General features: G+C 35.7%; 1 protein-coding gene across 2 annotated transcripts in view; it reads left to right on the top strand.

Annotated features, from left to right (window-relative positions):
- Positions 1-16,580, top strand: part of BLTP3B (bridge-like lipid transfer protein family member 3B) — a 61,048-nt gene that overhangs the window by 12,055 nt on the left and 32,413 nt on the right. For both annotated transcript variants that reach the window (XM_080394130.1, XM_080394131.1), the window contains 7 exons: positions 5,634-5,796; positions 6,877-6,915; positions 9,974-10,065; positions 11,587-11,776; positions 14,123-14,263; positions 14,813-14,983; positions 16,230-16,410. In XM_080394130.1, coding sequence (XP_080250256.1) covers positions 5,634-5,796; positions 6,877-6,915; positions 9,974-10,065; positions 11,587-11,776; positions 14,123-14,263; positions 14,813-14,983; positions 16,230-16,410 — 977 coding nt within the window. The remainder of the gene's footprint in view (positions 1-5,633; positions 5,797-6,876; positions 6,916-9,973; positions 10,066-11,586; positions 11,777-14,122; positions 14,264-14,812; positions 14,984-16,229; positions 16,411-16,580) is intronic.

Below are 16,580 nucleotides of genomic sequence, written 5' to 3'. Positions count from 1 at the left end.
AAATGAGCTTTGGTTTGTGGTGTTACACTGGATGAGAGGAGCTCACTCATAACACTGCGCACCCTGGTTATCCCAGTGCTTTGTTTCTGTGGCAGATTTTGTCAAAGAATTAGTTCTGTTCCTCTTCTATTTAAACATGAAGTCTTAATATGAAGTGGTACAGTGAGCAGAATGATAGTAGCTCTCCTTCTCTCTGTTACCTGGAGTCGTGGGAAGCCAATACCTTCCTCAAACTCCATTGAAAAAAGACCATTTTTCTTGCTTCAGAAATCACATTGAGTTCCTTACTGATCTAATAACATGGTTCAGGCAGGTGAAACAGGGAAAAAAAAAACCCAGTTGTCTTTCTGTTCCATTTCTGCTGTTTTGTTATTGATGCAGTTGCCAGTGCTTGGTAGGCCATGCTTCCCTTTTTCAGAGCCAGTTGTTGTGAATTGTACATCTTTATCCCAGCTGAAACCAGGACAACTCCTTAAAGAGTTAATTTTCTTTCTAGTAGCCAAAACCAGGACAGGAGCCCTAGTTCATAGCAAGGAGGTAAGCAAAACATGTGGCACATACTATGATTTAATAGTCTGTCATGATTAGGACAAACATGTAGGATCAAGTTGCTGAAAGAATTTTATTTAAAAAGCAGGGGAGGCATATGGTGGAGCCAGGTGGAAGAGACTGGATATTCAGTAGATGTGCAAAACAGCTGAGAATCCTGTGTCCAAATGTAATCCAGACTTCTGTTGTTTCTCTCTTAAATCCAGAGGTTGGAGTTTCTGTTGACGAATATGACAAGGCATCTGGTGTTCTCTCCAAACCTTTGTGGAGTGCTGCTCTAAGCTTCATGTGGTCTGTGGCCTTTGTTATACAAACCATAAGCTTGTGCTTTCAGAGAAGTGTTTTCCCCTGTCTTCTCAGCTGTTCTTGGTTATGTTTTGTTTCACTTCTTGGCCATCTTCTCTGCAAGCACAGTGGAGTGCTTTGTTCAGAGCTCAAAGCCTGCATTGTCACAAACAAAACTTTAGAAAAATAAGTATTTCAGGTAAGGAAAAAATGCATCTTCTGTGTAGATTTTTACTTGTTTTAGAGGAAAAAATAACTGTTGTGGTCCTGACAAAATACAATGATTGTAATTTACTACTCTACATAAGATTCTTACTACTGTGCTGTTATTGTGCAGTCTTTCAAGCTTTCCGCTAAACTTAGTCTGTGTTGTGTAAATTGAACTGTCTATCTAATTGCATAGTAATATTTGGTGCGAGCGTGTGTGTGTGTGTATATGTATGTAACCAAGGGAGCTATGTCAGGCTGCTTGTGATGTTGATAACTTGCTATTTCTGGATTCTTGCATTTAAAGTGTGAAATATTTTATAGCATTAATCTACCTTATAGAATTGAGTATTAAAACTGAAATGAAATTCATGGTGTCAGATATAGTAATTCAAATCTCAAATTATATGCCTTGAGAAAGGAAGGGTAGTTTGTGAAGCTGAAACGAAATCTTTGAAAACAGTTTTGCTAAGTATAACTTGTGGTATTAGCAAACAAAGTATGTATTGCCTCAATAACAGTGATGTCTTACTGCCACAGCAAAGCAATGTAACAGAAGGCTTTGGTGAGCTCAGCCACGTCCTTTATGTCCATTCCTCTTGCCCTCCCCTTTTACTTTTTCCCTGTTCTGCTTTATTTACTTCTTGTACCAAGTACTGGGTATTAACACTTGGTCTGTTCCCTAGAAAAGAAAGATCTCTCAGGAGTTCATGGTATGTTGTGCAGGGAAATGCCCCTGTTATCCAGGCCTCCACTCCCAATTTGACCCAGTTTTTAATGAGTAATTAACTCATCCTAAGGAATGAGCACCAGGGTGAAAAAACAAATGGCAAGCTGGGGGAGAGCTGTTTGCATGTGCCAAGTCAGAGAGAAGAATGTGTGCATATTATGAAGTTGGTGATAATGTTGGTTCTGGGTAGTTATATGAAAAGCTCATTGAGAATGTTTAAATCACGGATCGTGTCATGATGTTTCAAGATTTCTAATTATTACATATTCAGAATTCCATGATTCTACCCTAAATGGGAAGTACTTCTTCGCTTTACATAAAAGTTGTATCATGATAGCCTAATAAGTTCCCAAGTCCAAGCAATTAAGCATTTTAGGTTACCATACTGACACAGCAGTTCTTCAGATAAAGATAACTTGCAAACCTCCAAAGCCATGATGCCTTCTCCTTTGATTTTGCCTGGCAATAAATACTAAAAATGTCTCCAACACCAGACTATTAGCATAATATTAACATTTGTTAATAAAATAAAAAGTTAATAGTAACAATTTTGTCAGTGATGGTTATACCAATTCATGGCAAGTTCACTAGAACTTGCACTAGACACACATCAGTGTCTGTGGTACGTATTCTCCCTGAGTCTCTGTTGACCAAGTGCAAAGCACACCAGAAAGGAAAGTCAAAGCTCTCTGGCTCACTGGGGCATGTCCTGCTTTGATGTACCATGGGATCCTAGAATAATACCATTTGGAGTATTGTGGTTGCCCCAGTGCTTTTTTAAATTTAATTTTTAATTCAAAATGCTGTTTTTGGTTTTTTTTTTGTCATTTGTCTCTTCTTTTAATTTTGTGTATGAAGATCTGAATTCTTGTAAACTCTAATGGATATGATCACAATGTGTTTTGCAGGGCTAGCTGTCCAAATAGACAAACTTGTAATTTTTTTATTTTTTAAGTTGAGGCCACTGTATAAAACTAAAGGGGTTTCCTGTTATATCAAGTAGTATGAAATGTTTCTGAAGTGCTGAAAATCTTCAGCAAACAAAAGTGTATTCTGTAGAGCAAGGAACTGGCACAAAACCACAAAGTGTTGGCATCCTCAGTGGAAAATTGGTTCTGGACAAGCAGATAGACAAAGCAGATGCGGTTGTTGTGTATTACGAAGTTACTATGGGTTTTGAGGAAATGCCACAGTATCACTCAATTGCGTTCCAGCTGTGGAAGGAGAATGAAGAGATCTGCTGCTAGTGGTGTCTACATGTGAAATACCTTCTCACAACTCACCTGTTAGAAGTTTCTTTCTTTAACTCTTGAAATGAAGGCTGTAGTCTTACAGGTGGAGATCCTCTATGTCAGTCTATGTTGAATGAAGCAACATTCAGAGCATTTTTCCTTTTGCTGACTGCAGGAGAGATAACAAATTCAAAGCAACACTCTTGGAAGAATTTAAAGGGGGGGGGGAAGGTAGAAATGGTGGGGGAAATCATGATCCTTGTTGAGATTGTTTTCCCTGTCCTCCTCCTCCTCCTTGTTGGGAGGGACTGGCTTGTCAGTTTGAAGGATGTCAGAAGGAACTCAAGATTGGCTTTGCTGACTTCATTCTCATCCTTAATGGTATTTTGGTGTATTTTTCTCTGTCAAGTTTGTAAACCCATTCCTGTAGATCCTCTGGGTTTCACTGTGATGTGTCTGCAGTTGAGACCAAGATGGTGGTTAGATCTGTCTCCAAGTTGAGTGGCATTTCTGGTGTGACATAGCAACGGGGAACCCTGAGCGGGACTTGCTCCACAGACTCTGAGTCTCAGTAGATGTTTTGTGTGTAATGGCAGAATGTTTTGGCATTTGCTTGATAAATGTGACTTAAAACCCACAAATTGTTGTTAGTTTAATGTTGTCTCTCATCCAGAACGTCAAGGGTGAGAGGTACTATGATGTGACTGAAAACATTCAATGGCTACTTTTTTTCTTCTAAGTATTTGAACTGGGTGAGTCAGATGAGACTTGTCAATATGATTTCTGAGATAGGAGGCTTTATATTTTGCAGTTACTAATGGGGTGTTTTACTGAGGCAGGTTATTCAGCTCTTCCCATTACGCTTTCTTGTTAAAATGAACAAAGAAGGGTAACCAGAAAATTAAATAATTTTAAATCCTTTGATCTCCTCGTAATGTTTCTGAATGGAGAAGTACATTAGTTGTCAAGCAAAATATATTTGTCAATAGCCTTATCTTAATATATTTTTAGTACTGAAAATCTTCATGAACCAAAGCTCATTCTGGCTGGATTTTTTGTGCCTTGTAAGCAATAAAGAAATGACTGCAACACTTTTATCATAAGAAACAAGTCTAGTATTATTTGCAAATACGTTCTGAATAATTTCAGATGGTATAGTTAAAAAAAAATAAATAAGTCTGAACAAACTTCTTCCCCTGTGCACCTCCACCTCCAGGTGTCTTGATCTTCGGGAGTTCCTTTTTGTGATTAAATCGACAGGTGATGAAACTGTAAGTTTATGATGTCTGGCTGAATGTTTCACAGGACTGTTAAAATGAGTGTTTGCATTTTGTCAGGCTAGGTAAATGCATTTCCAAAGCTTACCATCACAAGAATGCAGTAAAGCAGCTGACTGAGAAAATGCTTACCATGTTTCAAGCCACACTTGGAAACTGTTAAGAGGAAAAGCTTGCCAGCCTTCTTTGCCGCCTTCACCTTCCACCATCTCCCCCTGAGTATCTGATGTAATAAGGACCTCATAGTTCAGTTAGAAATTGCTTTCTTGAATGGGAAGGAAATACTGGAGTTGCACTCCTTGGGGTATGGCTTCAGGGTGATGTTCCCTCATTTGGGTCAGACCAACCCCAGTGCTCTCTGCCTGCGGAACATCAGTGTGGGAAGAGTCACAAAGCATAATGCAAATGGTAGTATTTTCTACTACCTAATCATGTAAAATAAGACCCAGTTTGTAAGCAGAAACAATTTTGCATGGCAGAACACAAGTGTGTTTGTGTAGCCTATGCTTCTGCTCATGGTGAATATAATGCTACAGCTGTTGGTCTGAGGATAGAGTACCCATGATTTTTGTCATGTTATCTCACAAGGATGTGAACCATTTGACAGTCACATAGATTGTTCTGTTGTAGCAGTAAATCATAGTAACTTTGAAGTGTAATGAAACTTATTACATATATACTCTTAAATAGTTATATTTTTTAGCCCTTGTGTATGAGATTGGCCTTTCAAATTTTCATCTACTATGTACACCATGCTGCTATGTATGTGTGAATATGTATGTTTGTCTATTTCTAATTTATTACTAAATTCTAGGATTAAACTTCATGGACATTGTAAATAAAACTTCTACTTTCAAGATTTTAACTGTAAATATATATAGATACTATTTATAAGGAGTAGCTTTTAGTTACTTCTCCTGAGTGAATTCTAAGCCACTCCTGCTTGCTCTAAGAATGACAGTATAAGGTGTAGAGGGTTGGGATTTTTTTTTTCCTTCCTTTGAAAAACTAAGGAAAAGTGAAATGGAATCAGTTCTACCTTATACAGTTTAAAATAAATAGTTAATACTTTTAATCAAGGATTTGTTTTTCTGGGTGATGGACAAATTTCAAGATACCTCATAATATGTTTAATTTTGTTCATATATTTGTAAATGGAGTTAATGAGATGCAGAAATTTAGAGGGAGAAAGCAATTCCATGATACCATTTCTTTTCAGGATGAAATTGTACCTAAGAACCTAAGATGATTTCCTCACCCCCAGACCATTCCTTTAAGTTAGAGTGGCAGCTATATGTGTGACAGCTGTGATTGCTTTGCATGCATTTACTTAAGGTGCATGTTTGGTTTTAGGTTCACCAAAAATTTGTCACCTGACAAGATCAACCTGAGCACATTAAAGGGCGAAGGTCAACTGACCAATTTAGAGCTGGATCAAGAGGTGCTTCAGAACATGCTGGATCTTCCAACATGGCTTGCTATAAACAAGGTCTTTTGCAATAAAGCATCCATTAGGGTAAGTATTTTATTGTGCTCGAATAGTATTTAGCTAAGTCTTTCTTTTTTCTTTGTGTCTCTGTAAACTTTCAAGCAACTTTTGTATTAAGGGAAGATTGTGATGAGTGCTTGGTTAAAATTTTGGAGGAAAACCAAAGATGTTACCAGCAGTAATTTCTTACTAATTTCTGTTTCTCATGTGGAAACATGAAATATGTATGGAAGTGATGAAAATAAGTGGCGGTTTAAAAAATTTTTTTTCTTAGTAGAATTTATTTCTGCATGTTTTGAAATACGGGTAGAGATAAAAGCTTGTATTTGCCCATGGTAATTAGTCTACTATAATTATTATTCACTTTTTTGTTATTTCTTCTCTTTGCTCCTCTCTTTCTATTGCTTTAGCTCTTGTTCTTTTACTGTTTCTAAGATTATATTTTTGAGGGGTTCTGGTCTCTGAGGGAAATGTGGAAACACTAAATCTAGTAGATAACTGCTTTTGTGGTCCTTGTGGCTGCTAAGAATTGAAACAATGTATAACATCATTCCTAGAATACACTCATGAGAGTAAGAAGTGAAGCTGTGGCTTGTTTTTGACAGAAGTAATGATCTGGTCAAACCCTTGCACCTCTTCAGTCTTTTGGGTTTTTTTCATTTTGGTTTTTTTTTTTTACTTCCCTCTAATGGGAGATTGTCCTGATTTTTCTGAACTTGATGGTTTGTTGCAGGTATCCAATTATTTGTAGGCCAACAGAGCAAATGTGGATTTTCTTTCCTTTTAAAGCAAAGAATGTGGAAGACAGTGGTTGCTTTTTCTGATGCTTGACAACTCACTATTAAAGAGACAGATTCTGTTTTGTCCCTCTGTTTTCTGCTCAGTGATAACGAGATTTTGAAGTTCTGTTAATGCCTAAAATAAATTTCTGTGTACATAAATTTGCTATACGCTATTTTCAGATAAACGTGATATTTTGAAAGTAGTATTATTATGACTTCAGAAGTTACAAATTTGTATACATAAAACATTCTAAAAAAAAAAATGCTTTATTTCACTGTATTTTTAATATTTACTTTGCTTTTAGAATAATGTTTTCCCTTGCAGATACCATGGACAAAATTGAAAACACACCCCATCTCTTTGGTGAGTTCTGAGATCAACTCCTAAATATACTCTGTGTAGCAGAATTTCTTAAATATTTGTATAGTTCTCTTGACTCTAGAAATAACTGAAACATTAACAGGCCTTTACTACGTGTCCTCTGGGTAGTGGCAGAACAAGACAAAATGCCTTAATGTTGTTAGGTTTGTTTTCTTAATCAGTGGCTTTGGGTGTCATCACTGTAATGTTTGACCTTTAGCTAATATTTGTCAAGTTCTTCAGTCATTACATCTTAATTTGGGTTCACCTGAAGGGTACTTATTTGTCCAACTAACCCTTCTACAAGCTCCTGCCTGTCTTTTGGGGGTATCTTTTCTAAGGACTTTTCTGTTCTACCTCTGTGCTCTACCCAATGATCTCAGTTTACAAGGTTTCTGTAACAGCCTAGGATTCAGCCTGTATATAAATAGGATGTAAGGTGTGTAGATAGGACTCAACAATTTAAGTAATGCTAATTCTTGCGCTTTTTTTAATTTTATTTTTACATATACTAAGAAATCTGGTGGCACCAGAAGTGATTCGCTTGATGATGGCTAAACCTTTTTAATGTTTATTTGGGAATGAATATTCCTTTAACTGTTGTGCTTCCCAGTCTTGCAGTGAATTCCTGAATGTGCCTGTAATTCCTTAGTTCTGAGTCAGACTTGGGAAAGGCATGTTTTAAATACTTGATGCTTTTGCTAGTGACCCAGTTGTCATGTACTAATGCCTGTACTGCTTCTTCCTGACACAGAGAGCTTAGTGTGGTAATACTGAGATGGGATGATTCAACCTCTTGCCTGTAAGATGCAACTGCCAAATCAGGAAACCAGTTTAAGCCGTGCTATTCTTAAATATTACATACTTTGACCTATGGTAGCAAGGCCAGATTGTTTGCTTTGCTCCTATTGAACTTATATGAGCAGTCTTTGAGGCTCAGATAACTTTCAAGGTCACCTTTTTTACATAAGGCTTTCCTTGAACAAGTGCATTGAATTGATAACAAAAGTTTACTCTTCAGTGGTAGACTGTACAACAACCTTTTTTGCTTCTAAAAGAAGGTGGATTCAATGGCCTAAATGTCCAGCTTTAGACCTGTATTACATCACTGAACTTTCACTGTTCTGGTGGGGACATTTCTGCAGCTGAGAGTTTACTTAAATTGGAATAGCGTCCTCTGTTTGCATAGCTTAGGAGATAACTAGAACCCATTTATCTAGCCAAAGGTACCTTCATTGAGCCAGGCTGACCTTTGTGAAAGTCTTGTCTGTTAAGACAGTGGCAAATGCGAAGTTACCTTTACTCATAATCAATTTCTGTTTCTTTTTGGTAAACAATATCATTTTGAGGAGTGCTTTGGGGACCCAAGGATGCTCTGCAGCAGTTTTTGCTTTATCAAAGTACAGTAGTTGCCAGTGAGAAAAGAATAGACAGATATCTATGTCTAGGTGTTCTTTGTTACCTCCTATTTATATTACGCAAACTCCTTAAATCACTGCCGTACTGTTCTTTGTACTAGTCACATAGTGAAGGAAATTGTTGCAAAGGTCTTAATTTAAGAAACCTTAAAAGAATGGTCAAACACCCAAAAATGTTGGGATAACCAGGAGAAATCCTGGCTTCCTTGCTGCCATCCTCAAACTAAGAGATTGGGGTTTTTTCTTGGTTTTTTTTTCCTCTGTTGTTGTTTTGCGAGGCAAGTTATTCATTGAGACAGCTAAGAAAATAATTTAAAGATGTCCAGATCTACTGTTAACAGCTCACACTTCCCTTTCAAGCATCAAAATGTAGTGAAATAAAAATAAATCCAGAGTAGAGAGTTTTATGAATTTGTAGGTAATAGTCAGGGCATTTCATGGGTAAGAGTGGCACAGAAGAATGTGTAGCAGGTGGATTATGAAGACAGGCATAATTAACACAATATAATAATAAAGCCCAGTAGGTAGTACAGGTTGAATTATGAAAAATCTAAAATCTAGAACAAAGCTTTTCAGTGTGGTTTGTGTGCCCTAAGAGCACGTATATGGAGGAATTCAGAAGGGGTGGTATAAAGTCAGAAATAGACAAGGAAGTAATATTAGCTGTTGTGTTTTGAATGAGCTTCCAATGGGACAAGATTCAGAACTACAAGCCTCAAAGTAGGAGCCTTCTCAGGTTGTATGTTAAATTTAGGTCATAGGTCACAAACATTGTAAGTTAGGAGATTCTTGGATTAATTCGGTTGCTGGGAATAAGGTTCTGTATTTGGTTTGTTCCCCTTCTATTCACCCATGTTAACACACATTATAGCTAATGCATACCATAGTTCTGCTATTTAAATACAGCCTTCAGTTAAAATAGTATTTAGGTGTCTCATTCCCTTATTCCCAGATTCTTTTGTAAGGGTCTCACCTCAAGTACAAAGAATGTAATAATACCATACACTTTTACTATAATATGTGTTGTAAATTATAGTAGAATATATAATTTTAGAAATTAGTTGATTTACTAGATCTACTGAAGATTCATATACACAAACAGTGTATACATAGTCATGTATGTATCAGATATATTCAGATCTTGTTTCAAAGACGCAGCACAAAACTTTATCTGCTATCACAAATTTTAGTGAACTATTTTGAAATATTTTTCCATTAAAATTTTCTGAATTTATTGAACCATTTGGGAAAACTCAGGAGGTATTAAGTATTCCACTGAAAGAACAACCGTAGAGGAAGAAACCCCAGATAAGTATGCATTAAATCATGCCTCTTTTGAAAATGTGTGTGATGGATGAAAAATATTAGGGGATCAAGAATTCTGTAATCCAATATTTAAATGGGAAGGTCTGTTAGAATTCAAAAGATTTAAAAATTTATATGAACAAATTTTAAAAAAAGATTATTCTAGTACGTTACAAATTAAGGGAAAATTGACCTTATAAGAAATGTCAGAAAAAGATCCTCAAGTGATTTTTTTTGTTTTGTTTTTTTGTTCTTCATATGTCATCTATTTACTTTATCTCTTGGGTCTCCAGTTGCAAAAAAATGTGCAAATGTTTTGTTTTCTTCTGTTTTTCAAGTCCTTGGATAAAGTTGTAATGGAAATGAGCACATGTGAAGAGCCACGTGCCCCTAACGGACCCTCTCCTATAGCAACTGCATCCGGACAGAGGTCAGTGCTGATACATGCAATTGATCCAAAAAAGTTTGAATTACTCATTTTGAATTACTAGAAAAGTTAGATCCCCTGCAAATTTCCAGAAGTGTATGGGGTTGCAGCTTGCCGTTTCCATCTTTCCACATTTTTATTTTATTACTTGTGGGTGGAGTTATGTATGTATAGTGATAACGGAATTATCTAGACCCAAGCCTGGAAAGAACGTCTGAACTGTGTATGGAGTTTCCTAAGCATGTTTCATATGGGTGCAACTACTGCATCAAAAATTTACCAAGTTTAATTGATAGTAAGATTTTTTGAAAATTAAAGATACCTTCAATCTTTTTGGAAAATATATATAATTTTATAATTGGGCTTGGTTTTGGTTTTTTTTTTTTTTTTTTAACTTTCCTTTTTTCTTTGTTTGGTCTAAAAAAAATCCAGTATTAAGGACTATTTGTTAGTGTTGTAAGTTCTGTTTCCTTATTGTAGCAGCCAAATTTTCATGAACTATTACATGCACACTGTGTAGCCCAAAACTCAAGTAATTTGGCAGGACAATATAGCATTACATCAGTGATTTCCTTTTTATGGACCCAAAACATTTTCCTGTAGGCATAGGAACCCATATACAGAGAAACAAATTTGATGATTCAACTGCTTTTCTTATTTTAACTGCTGCGTGATATGTAGAAGTTGTCCATGGGCCTCTGCATCTCCTAGGGTACAGCTTGAAAATCATTGCCATAGAAATTCTGTGTAGGCTGAAAGTTATAAAAAGGAAAAGGAATGACAAACCACATAAACTGTACTTTTAAAGCAAGCAGAAAAAAAAACCCAAAGGCAAAAAATTTTAGATCTTAAAAGAATATTTAAAATATATTTTTCCATTCACTAATCTAAAACACTCAGAACGTGTAAGATTTTTATTAAAAATTAACTGCAACTGTGTTATCTTTTTTAGCACTGGAATCCACGTTGATTTGGTGTAGAAATGTAGCCACCATTTCTTTTACAGAATGAAGCAAAACAAATACTTCATTCAATTTTACATATATGAAAAGTTACTAGTTTTAATGGATGGCATAATTTAGCTTACAGAGATAAACGCTAACCAGATCGGAATTAAATAATTCATTTGACGTGAAATACTTCTTATGTATACATGAAGAAGAGTACAATTTCTATGTAATGCTGTAGGCTGCTATTCCTATGTTTGTATAATATAGATATATCTTATACATTTATTTATATATATATATATAAAAACATGGAAAAATTGCATTAGTTTTTCTACTTTGTGGAGATTTATCTTGATCCAAAATACGTTCTTTAATGACTGTTTTGAATTTAGGATCATAGAGTGGAAATTACTGTAAACTTGATCAAGTATATTTAGCAAAAAATCGTAACTGAACAATACATTACAAACTTATTTTATGGTTTGATTCATACTGCATTTCAGCTGTTTAGTAAGTTTAATTTTGTGCCCTTTTATTAGGTTTGTATTTAATATGTTGTCATTTCACTTTTTAGTGAATATGGCTTTGCTGAAAAAGTGGTAGAAGGCATTTCGGTTTCTGTGAACTCCATTATAATAAGGATTGGTGCAAAAGCCTTTAATGCTTCATTTGAACTTTCCCAGCTGAGAATATATAGTGTAAATGCCAACTGGGAACATGCTGACCTCAGATTTACCAGAATACAAGAAGCTCAACGTGGAGAGGTAAAAATTATCTTTTGCTAACTTTTTTTCCTTGTTTTTATCGTAAAGGAGGAGGACTTGCAACCTTATACAGTCTAGAAAGCATGCCGTTACTGGGAATGGAGACATTCTGTGCTCAGTAATTTCAGCTGTCCTCTAGGAACACAAGGATGTAAAAGTGGTGGATGTAAGTCAGATCAAATGTCATGTCTCTAGTGGTGGCCAAAGTGGATGCTTAGGGAAGACTAGGGCAAGCATATTGTACTGTTCCTCTCTTACATTCTCCTCTCCAAGCTTGTGACCGTTTAAAAGTGCAAACTAGACCAGACTTGAAGAGTACCGAAAGAAAAAAGAATGGTATATTAAATGTGGAAGGATAAGGCATTGTGCTGGGTTTTATTATTATTTCTATTATTTTTAAAGGTTTAACTGGTTAGTTATTTGCTTGTGAGGATTTGCCTAGTAAGTTTTTTCTTTAGGTGGTTTTGCTGAATTTTAATAAAGTTCCTGTGCAAGAATTAAATATTTTTCTTTGAATAACTAGATCATATGTATACAAAGAAATAATAGCAGTGAAGTGCATACTTTTTTCCCTGCTGTCTGGGAGAACTTAAAATGGAAGTCCTGGAATGGTGTACACCATTCTTTTGCTTTCTCCCAATGTAGCCAGGGTAAAATACATACTGAGTGCAAGGTTGATTCTAAATATTGTGTGTTGTTGTGTTGTTTTGGGAGAGACTTATTTTAGCATGCATTTGGCCTTTAGATAAATAATAGGTGTTTCAAATTTTGCCCATTTAGAGATGATTCTTTCAGAACAGATTTTACTCAGAGTTAAGGAGCCTGGTAGTTTCTTTTTATGTAATAAAAGAAACACCAAGAGAATGTTAGTTAACGATTTTTGGGGTATTTTTAAGTTGAAAACTTACATTTTTTTCTCTTTCCTGCAGCTTATCTGTATGCTAGTACTCACATGTTAATGAAGTCTAAAGAGGAAGAATTAAAGTTTGACTAGATGGAATTTTGCATTGCCATCTTTTTTTGACTTTGTGCTTTTTAGGAAGAATAGTCACCCCATACACAACAGAGCTGTACTTGCGGAGCGTTACTTTTAGTGTAATGAATTCTGGAAACACAAATTTCTAGAAACTCTAGTGAATGGTTTGATAGCAGTATATTACATGAACAAAACTGACGCTGTACTATAAAGATAACTTGCTAAACTACATTTTAAGGGAGTAAGCTTTTAGCTTTGCACTGTAGCTACACTCTTAATGGAATAGGGAATCGCCTTAGATACTTTTTTTTAGAAGCTTCCATTCATGCTACATCTCCTGGACGAGGAGAGTAGGTACTCTGCTTATTCTGCAAACGGTGGTTTTTAGGCTCCTTTGCACTGTGCCTTTCCATCTGGCTTGCTTTGTTGTGTGTGTTCCTTCCCAAACATATCAGCTATGTTTTACTTAAGTCTCTGCTTATATTTGCAGGATACAGGCTGTACAGTTTTCAAATTGACATGAGGAGAATGACAGCTGAAAAATAAAGACACATACCAAACGAACTCTTCCTTCTTCCACTTTTCTCATGGCTGTTTTTTTTTTTTTCTTCAGAGTAATGTAGGAAGGAGTTTTAGAGAAACTAGAATTGATGTTTTTTTTTCCTCTTGATGTCTGTTCATTTGCTGTTCTCCATGATGTTGCTGCTGGACAATCACTCATTTTCCTATATTTGATTTTCAATATCCAGCTGTACTTGCTGCTCTTGTATCATTATTCTGACATCATTCTCCTAACATTTGCTTGCTGTGTCTTCTAGAAATCCATGCAAAGGATTCAAAGCTTGTGGGGTCTATATGGCATGCGATGTGCTTGATGTTTAACTTTTTTTTAATTGAAATAAAACACTCCAAAAACCTCTGCCATCCTGTAGCTTTGCTTCCCTCCCTGGTTGTTTTTTTTTATTTATACTAGGATTTAGCATTTTGAAACCAAACTACACAATCTTCTTTTCTTCCTCTACCAAAAGTAACCTAGTATGCAGTAATTGTAACCTTTATTTTCTTCTGAATATTTTAAATGCTGCTTCTAACCTCTGCCTGCTTGGAACTAGCTTAACATTTCTGTGACATTCTGGAGGTAGAGGGAAGGATCAGGGCTTTACATCCTGACACCTGTAAGTGGAATAACAAGTGACTTGTACTTGTTCATATGGCTTTGAATGAAGGATACATGTATGTGTATGTGTGAGTATATATGTGTGTGTATATATGTACGAATATGTACATACACATGCACACACTTAGGTACAAATGAAACATGTCATATTGCATGAAGGTGCTGTTCTGTTTTTTTTTCTTTCTTTTTAAAGGTTTTGACTTTTAAAGAAATCAACTGGCAGATGATCAGGATAGAGGCAGATGCAATCCAGAGTTCTAAGCATGAAATCATGAGTGCTCCAGTTCGACTGATCACTAACCAATCAAAAATCAGGGTCACGCTTAAAAGAAGGGTAAGCTTAAAAAGTTTGACATTTTTTATTATTTTATGAATTGATTTTTAGCTCTTAATGCATTCATACACATAGTGAGGATTTAAAGTTAGGCCATATCAAATGAGAATTGGCTGATCAAAATTTTAGATATTATATGATTGGTAACACTGTAGAGTTTACCAGAAATATTTCAGGCAGAATTTGAAGGTGAAGACCTTGCACAGGTCCTACTAATGAAATTGCTTGATCTGCAGAGCCTTGTTTATGACAATGCATGTTTTCTTACCTCTCTAGATTCAGGCAATACATTTAGAGAAATGCCTCAGTTTAATATCCAGTGCGTACCAGATAAATAAAAAGCAAGCCATAAATATACTATATCTTAGGTACTTCTTAGTTAATGAGAGGAGTAAGATTTAAAATAAAAACTGTTTGCTATTTATGTGGAAGAAATTTCCTTTTTGGGAAGTGTGGTTTTGCATTCAACTTTTTTATTCCTTGCATTTAATATTAGAAATGTAAGTATATAATGAACCCATTTGACTTGTTTAAAATTTTATTTTACAGTTAAAGGATTGTAATGTCGTGGCGTCAAAACTGGTTCTGATACTGGATGATTTGCTGTGGGTTTTGACCGATTCCCAGTTGAAAGCCATGGTGCAATATGCCAAATCTCTTAGCGAAGCCATAGAGAAGTCAACAGAACAGAGAAAAAGCTTGGCTTCTGAAACAACACAGGTATGATAATTGGTTGTCTCGCTATATCATTATTATATGTTCTAAAATGCAACACAGTGTGGTTAGTTGTGCTATTTTATTTTACAGAATGTTCTATTTCCATTCATCTATATATTTTAAATTACATTGTGAATGATTCACAGTAGTATGAAATAGACTATTTTACAAGATTTTATGTATTGATGCTAATTTCAGGAAAGAACAAAGTTGTATTTGTCCATGTAAAGTATTTACTTTAACAGTTGACTAACATGCTTAGTAAATTTGCTGTCCGAATGTTTTGTGTTTATGAATTAAAAAATAGTAATAAGGACACGCTAAGATAACCTTAGTGTGTGGATAGATATACTTACTATAATGATTTTAAGTGCATGCCATTTGGTTTCATGGTACTGAAAAATTAGCTTTCAGTAAGAGCTTTCCATCGTGCAGCTCTCTTGTTGGAATACATAGTGAAAAATAATTTTGCTTTTAACATGTTTCTGCTGGTGTAGATGTGATATTGCACCTAAGATAGTCTTACATTAACTCCTGGTCACCTTTCAGCATGTACAGCAGACTAGCCAGCTGGGCTTTGTGAGTGTTGGGGGAAAGGAACTTGCTGTCTCTGAAGAAGCAGCACAAACACACTGATAAAAGATAGTCCTATAAAAATAAACCATAACTTATTACTAAGACTGAGTAAAATAATTTGTAAGAATCTCTTGCAATAAAGCTTCTGTATTGTAATGGAGGGTTTAGTTCTTGTGGTGGTCCTGATGATGTGATGTGATTTGATGGTTAGCTGTTACTGAGCAGGGAGGTCCTGATTCTTCAATTCCCTGTACTTGAATCTCACCAATTTCCTGATACTGTCACTAGCTCACGTTCAACCCTACTGTGATGTAGTTTGGGGAACTCAGAAATGACCCCAACAAAAACATGATTGTTTTAAGTTGGTTTGGTTCCCTGAACAGCTTGCAACAAAAGTTAGAAAAATACTAGGGGTGCAAGTGACAGGAGTGTAAAGAAGTGTGGGGAACAGGAGAATGAGGATGCACTGGCATTGCCTCTTTGTGACATCTAGCCATTAGCTCAACTTAATTTTGTTACAAACCAGCACATTTAAATCTCTGTAACATCCAAGGTGAGTGCATGGGGTTTGGATTTTTTTCCTTATTTCGAAGGCCTGTTTTGAGTCAGTACACGGATACTTGTGCTTGAAAGGAAGGATAAACTTTACAAATTGATATAATTGTTTTTTCAGAGCTCTGCCCCTGTGCCCAGCTCTCAGCAGGTGAAAGCACACCAGACAACAGCAGCACCTGATCAAAATGATGCAATAGTAAAATTGTTTAATGATTTTGATGTTAAGGAAACTTCTCATCACTTAGTAATCTCCCATTTGGATCTACATATATGTGATGATATCCATTCTAAAGAAAAAGGTAATTTTTTTAAGTCATGTGCCTGTGAACCATAATCATTAGAAGACATTTTGAGGATTACAGTAATGTTAATCAAGAGTCTTTATTTTAGAGAAATAATCAGAATTGTCTTCAGTGTCTGTGGACACATTTAAATTGGCTAGATGCCTCTGTCAAGACAACATTTCATT

This window comes from Falco punctatus (genome assembly GCF_963210335.1).
Source record: "Falco punctatus genome assembly, chromosome: 6".
In the NCBI taxonomy this organism is placed as follows: Eukaryota; Metazoa; Chordata; class Aves; order Falconiformes; family Falconidae; genus Falco; species Falco punctatus.
Note: the sequence above shows the minus strand (reverse complement) of the source record. Positions and strands in the feature narration are given on the sequence as shown.